This window comes from Rhinoderma darwinii, chromosome 2 (genome assembly GCF_050947455.1).
Source record: "Rhinoderma darwinii isolate aRhiDar2 chromosome 2, aRhiDar2.hap1, whole genome shotgun sequence".
Classification (NCBI taxonomy): domain Eukaryota; kingdom Metazoa; phylum Chordata; class Amphibia; order Anura; family Rhinodermatidae; genus Rhinoderma; species Rhinoderma darwinii.
Genome location: NC_134688.1, coordinates 108,870,482 through 108,876,507, shown reverse-complemented (window position 1 = coordinate 108,876,507; position 6,026 = coordinate 108,870,482). Strand labels below are relative to the sequence as shown.

The window sequence follows — 6,026 nt, the reverse complement described above, 5'->3', positions numbered from 1 at the left end:
CGTTTTTTGTTTATTGCGGTCATTATTTTCAATGAGCCTGGACCGCAGAACACGGCCGTAATAAGACATGTCCGTTCTTTTTGCGGTGCGGGCTCCTGGGCCATGCACGGACCGTGGAAACCACGGTCGTGTGCATGGCCCCATAAGAATGAACGGGGCCGCAATTCTCCCGTGGATTTTCGGGGAAATTGCGGCCGCAAAAGCACGTTCGTGTGCATGGGGCCTTAGGCTTTTTTACAAGGGCCAATTATCATAGAATTCTCGTTCATCTGCTGATTGTATCGTTTTAAAAATACAAAGTAATCGGCGCTCGTTTACACCGCTGAGGACGGCGCCTTAACATAATCAACATTAGAAATAGATTTTGGGGATTCAGTCACTGATTTGCAATAAAAGAGGTGCAAACTCACAAAGTGAATTTTTCTTCCTCATTTTCGTTTGCTTTGACATTAATGATCTAGAATAATATGAACATTTTACTTTAAAAGAAGACAAAAATCAACGGAACATAAATACCACGCTCTTCAAGTGATATATATATATATATATATATATATATATATATACACCACCACTTAAAGAACGCCTACAGTTTATCGTGCGGAGTCTGCCCCGGGCATCATTCTTTCCCTGCACAGACATGACGGCCTCCGGAGTCACCACCCAGTCATTACGTGGCTCCCATTCCTTCCAAAACTACAAGAGCCTTTCCTCCACGAAGTCTGCACATCACATGACGCTGAGCGACACATCCCGCCTTACTCCAAGATGGCGTCGCCCATGAGGGCTATGGTTTTGGGGAGCCGTATGTTGAGGTACCTGCGTGTTACTGGTCTACAGAAGAATTACCCCGCCGTCAGCTCCAGAAGAGGTGAGGCTAAAGGAGACTGGGGGAAAGCGAAGGAGCGTAACATCACATGCGCTGACCAGGGGACTACAAGTCCCAGCATGCCTGGCAGTACCAGTAGTTCTCTAGTAGCTGGTGCCCGCCCCTGGTGTCGGTGGGCTGTGCCGCGCCCCAGTTGTTGTGTGACTTCACCTACGACGTTGTCCTTCGCGCAGGAGACGGATGTTGTTTGGAGTCACTGTTATTACAACAGTCGGGGAGTACTACAAGCTCACTCTCCATAACCGCATCCCTGGGCTAAACCAGAGGCTTCTAGCATATTCATTTATATCACCGAGTATCACTGGCCTAAAACACATTTTCCGTAAAGAATCTCCTCAGTGGTGTTTTCTGAGCATATTATAAATCTAGCACTTGGCTCTGTTCACATTACCCCATTCACGTGCATTGTACTGTACTTTTGTTTTTTATTTATTCAACCAATACAACACTACATGCTCCATAGAACACCGCTCGCTGCTTTCTGATGATAGTGGATGATACTTCTCATCAGAGCGCCCAGCTAGTAAAAGTATTAAAAACGCCCCGATGTACGCACCTAATACACGCCCAGTTGTACTTTTACTTTTAAACACACCCACTTGGACTTTTGCAAGCCTCATTTGCATAACTACAAAAATGGTCATAACTTGGCCAAAAATGCTCGTTTTTTAAAAATAAAAACGTTACTGTAATCTACATTGCAGCGCCTATCTGCTGCAATAGCAGATAGGGGTTGCAAAATCTGGTGACAGCCTCTTTAAACATAAGGTATAGTTCAACAAAGGCATATTAAAAGAAGCATACATATACAGCCAAACATCACCCCCCTCAGTCCTTCGGAGATAAAGTAGCACTCCAGATGCACCAAGGGGCCCAAGTTTTGCCAAACTTTTGGGTGCATTTACGATGGTGGTATAATCTCTTCTTCATATAAAAGCATATACAGTAGTTTAAGTGTAATCCATGGAGTACAAGTGGGGGAGGAAGGGGTCAACAAGCACAATGCAATAGCATTCTGAGCTGTGAACAGGTACTCTTTATAGAAGTCTAATGGTGGTGGGACCATATTTGGTTATCAGTCCGGCATTCTAGGTAAGCGTAGCTAGATTCTTGGGAAATGGGAACCCCAAAAATGTCATTCAGGACTTCCTCTAAAATGAATCAATAGGGGGACATGCCCAAATAACATGCCAAAAATCTGCTTTCTCCATGGGTGCATATGTGGCCGTAGGTGGTAGGAATAACTTTGTCCTATTTTTTTTTTATTTTACGGACCGTGCTCGCATACTTTATAATGGAAGCACGACCCGTAAATACGGATGGCTGTCCGCGGCCGGCTGTGCCCATAATTACGGGCACAGTCGTGTGCATGGAGCCTAAGGTAAGCCTGGTGGGTGATGTAGAACTGCGTCAATCTGTTAGCGGCAGCCAATGTCCTTATATGGGAAGCCAGGATTGTGTCCCTCATTAGGCGAGGATGGAATACATTCTTCCCATATTAGGAGTGCTGCGTGTCTTATAAAATTGGGATAAAGACCACCTATAAACATGAGAGGCGCTAGTGGCTAAAGAGGGTGAAACAAATGCTTCTATCAAAGGGCAAGTGAAAACTGAGACTATAGGGTATTCTGGACATTGAGCCGTCGGTCAATGCGTTTTTGAGCTGTAAGAACCTATAAAACGCTGGACGAGGAACATCATACCTATTCTGCAGTTGCTCGCAGGACATCCAGATAGACATATAATGCCTAGATTTTGCCACAATTCCCAACCCTGCAGGTGGACGAGCTCTGCTAGTAATGTATTGTTCACAGGGACCATGGAGCTAATGGTTTCGATGTGCCATCAAGTATTTTGATGTGCCCACACACTTGGCGAGCCAGAGCATGGAACGGGGTGATAGCCTCTCGAACATATCAGGTGCCAACAGGATTGGATGCCGAAGAATCCTGAAGGAGCGACTCGGTTCCCAAATCCAAGGATGGTGAAAGCCTTGGCCATATGTATTTAACATTTGCGCAGAAGAAAGTGGGGGAGGGCCCGGCCACCATCCTCTTTAGTACGTTGCAAAGTAGTAATTTTCTATTAGGTTCTGGTACCATGCCATATGAAAGACTAGAATATACTAGCAATATTTCTGAATAAAAACAGGGCAATGATCTGGAACGATTGTTCATATGAATGCTTGTTTGCCCGATCATCGGCCCGTGTAAAAGAGTCTTCATTTAGGGAGGACCGGAATCCTAATAAAATTTACCCGTCTTACCATGCAGGGATTTCTATCTATTAGTTGTATCCTAGACCCATTTAGCAAGTGGAAGTAAATTGTGCTGGGAAAATTCTGAGGTGGTGTACGTTTCTTAAATGCCCAGGTACTCAAAGTGGTATACCATGGGTAGGGATAACCTTTAGCTATAATGCATTCTGAATTATTATCCAGGCATTAAAGTACTGACTTGTCCCAGTTGACAAGCAAGCTGGAATAAGAGCTAAACCCTTCAATTAGGTGGTTGGCAGACTGCAGAGAATCTGATTTATAAAAGCCCTATATGTCCCAAAAAAAGATCAAAAAAAATTGGGAGTATCCTAAAAATTAAGAAAAAAATTATAATTCATCTTTGAATACAGAATTCCAAAAGGAGGAATTTTTTTGGATTGTGCATCAAGGATTAAAACACTCCAGGTCATGAAAAATGTAAGGAAGCCTTCCTACTAAGCTACAAATATTAGGAAACTTCATGCATTCTGGAAACTTTAGCACTTCTACATCTTGAGATATTGACAGGGCACGGCTCCTACCGATCCCACTGACCTCATGAAAAGAAATGACACAAGTGTGAACAGAACTTATAATGTGTATGTGCTTGTATTGTTTTATGGTTGCCAGTTACTGTTTAGCTGAACAATATAGTTAAAAATATATCAATAGTCCTTTTATTGGAAGTTTTAGTTAATTTTTAATGTTCACTTTTGTCCGCTTTATTGCAGAGATATCGTTCAAACTAGATGAAAAAACTGCCCATAGTAGCTTGGACCTGTTCAAGAAGGATACAGGGGTGATCTATCGTGTTCTAGGCATTGACCCCTCCAAAGTCCCTCAGAATCTTGAGCGTTTCCAGGAATGGGCTGTTGTCCTTGGGGACGCCCCAATAGTGAGTGGTCGCCATTATTGGGAGGTAACTGTGAAGAAGTCCAATGAGTTCCGCGTAGGTGTGGCAGATGCTGATATGTCCAGAGATGAATGCATTGGTGTAAGCAGCCGCTCATGGGTTTTTGCGTATAGCCATAAAAAATGGAATGGAATGGTCGTAAATAAAATAATCCCCATTACCAACATTGGCCACCCAAGCAAAGTGGGCCTCTTGGTGGACTATGAAAATGGAAAACTCAGTCTTGTGGACTCTGAAAAAGGCTCCCTCGTCCATACTCTCATTGCAGACTTTCGAGGCCCAGTCGTGCCAGCATTTGCCCTGTGGGATGGAGAAATTCTTACCCACTCCGACTTAGATGTCCCTGGCAATCTATAAAGCCCTTAAGTGTTATAGTAAAAGTGCCTGTTCAGATAAAATCATATCCTGGCGTTAAAATGCTAAACCTTTGTTGTTGGTATTCCAAGATATACAATATAAAGAAAGTTCCTTTTAATCTTTGCTTTGACTTCTGTATTTTAGTTATAAACTGTATCAATGTGGAAATTGCTTACCGTATATATTTCCCAAATGGCAAAGTGCAATACAGACATTCTAATGTTGTGTCTTAGCGGAAAATAAGACCATTCCAGCTTTAAAAATGCAGGCGCAACACGCAGATCAGGACCATGTCAATAATCTCCCGCAATAAAGTGTAGCTAAACGCTTGACAAACTTCTGACATGTCAGAAGTTTGTATTGGTGGGGGTCCGAGCACTGAGACGCCCTCAGCCGCTTCGTATCCGGCTTTTTCCGGAAAGCCGATGTATCGGAGTACGGGCTCATAGACGTTTTATTGAGTCCGTACACGATACATTTATTTCCGGAAAAAGCCGAACAGACACGAAGCGGCTGAGCGCTCACACGAGCGCTTCAGCAGCATCATTCTAGCGATTGGTGGGGGTCTCCGTGCTCGAACCCCCCACCAATCCAAACTTCTGACATGTCACTATGACATGTCAGAAGTTTGTCAAACGTTTAGCTACACTTTAAGAATCCGCTGGAGACTAAATTACTTTTCACAGTGTCATTTTGGTGAAAGACTTCGCATTCTCCCAATATCCTTACCAAACTTTGCTCTTAAGGAGTAAGGGTATATTCACACGGTGCGGTTATGCTGCGTTTTTGGCCGTGCAATTTCTCAAATAATTTTAATAAAAATGATTTAACTAAAAATAAAAAATAAATTGCTCCTATGTCTAGATATTGCGCATGGCAACCCATGGTGTCTGAATAATTATCCCTCTGAACATCCACCTAATGGGTCCTGTTTCGGTGGTCACACGTGCTCCGTGCCGCCGCCCGAATCCTCTTGTACAGGGGGCAGTGGAGAGATTCCTGCTAATGTGCAGGCAGCCAAAAAGGAATCCATGATCTAAGGTTAGAGATGAGCGAACCGGGACAACCGAACCCGGTTTCGGTCCGAACTTCCGGTAAAGTTCGGTTCGCAGCGAATCCGAACTTCACCGGGTTCGGCCGAACCCGTTTTGACCGAACCCGGTCAAAAACATTATACAAATCGGCAGCCACTTATCTCTATCAATCACTGATAGAGAAAAGAGGCTGCTGATTAAAAATAAAATAAAAAGCATTTCATACGTACCCGGTCGTTGTCTTGTTGACGAGTCCCTCTTCTTCCTCCAGTCCGACCTTTTCTGACGCGGCAGCCTGTGATTGGCTGCAGAGGCCTCTGCAGCCTGTGATTGGCTGCAGAGGCCGCGGCAGCCTGTGATTGGCTGCAGCGCTCACAAGGCTGCATCGTCATCAAGGAATGTCGGGCCGGATGTCGAGAGGGACGCGTCACCAAGGCAACGGCCAGGAGACCGGACTGGAGGAAGCAGAAAGTTCTCGGTAAGTATGAACGTCTTTTTTTTTACAGGTACTGTGATCGGTAGTCACTGTCCAGGGTACTGAAACAGTTACTGCCGATCAGTTAACTCTTTCAGCAC

At 44.3% G+C, this 6,026-nt stretch overlaps 1 protein-coding gene across 1 annotated transcript; it reads left to right on the top strand.

Moving 5' to 3' along the window:
- The first annotated feature begins 654 nt into the window (after positions 1–654).
- Positions 655–4,539, top strand: SPRYD4 (SPRY domain containing 4). The gene is made up of 2 exons (XM_075850178.1): positions 655–871; positions 3,878–4,539. The coding sequence occupies exons 1-2, from the start codon at positions 769–771 to the stop codon at positions 4,414–4,416; spliced, it is 642 nt and encodes a 213-aa protein (XP_075706293.1). The 5' UTR covers positions 655–768; the 3' UTR covers positions 4,417–4,539.
- The last annotated feature ends 1,487 nt before the right edge of the window (positions 4,540–6,026 follow it).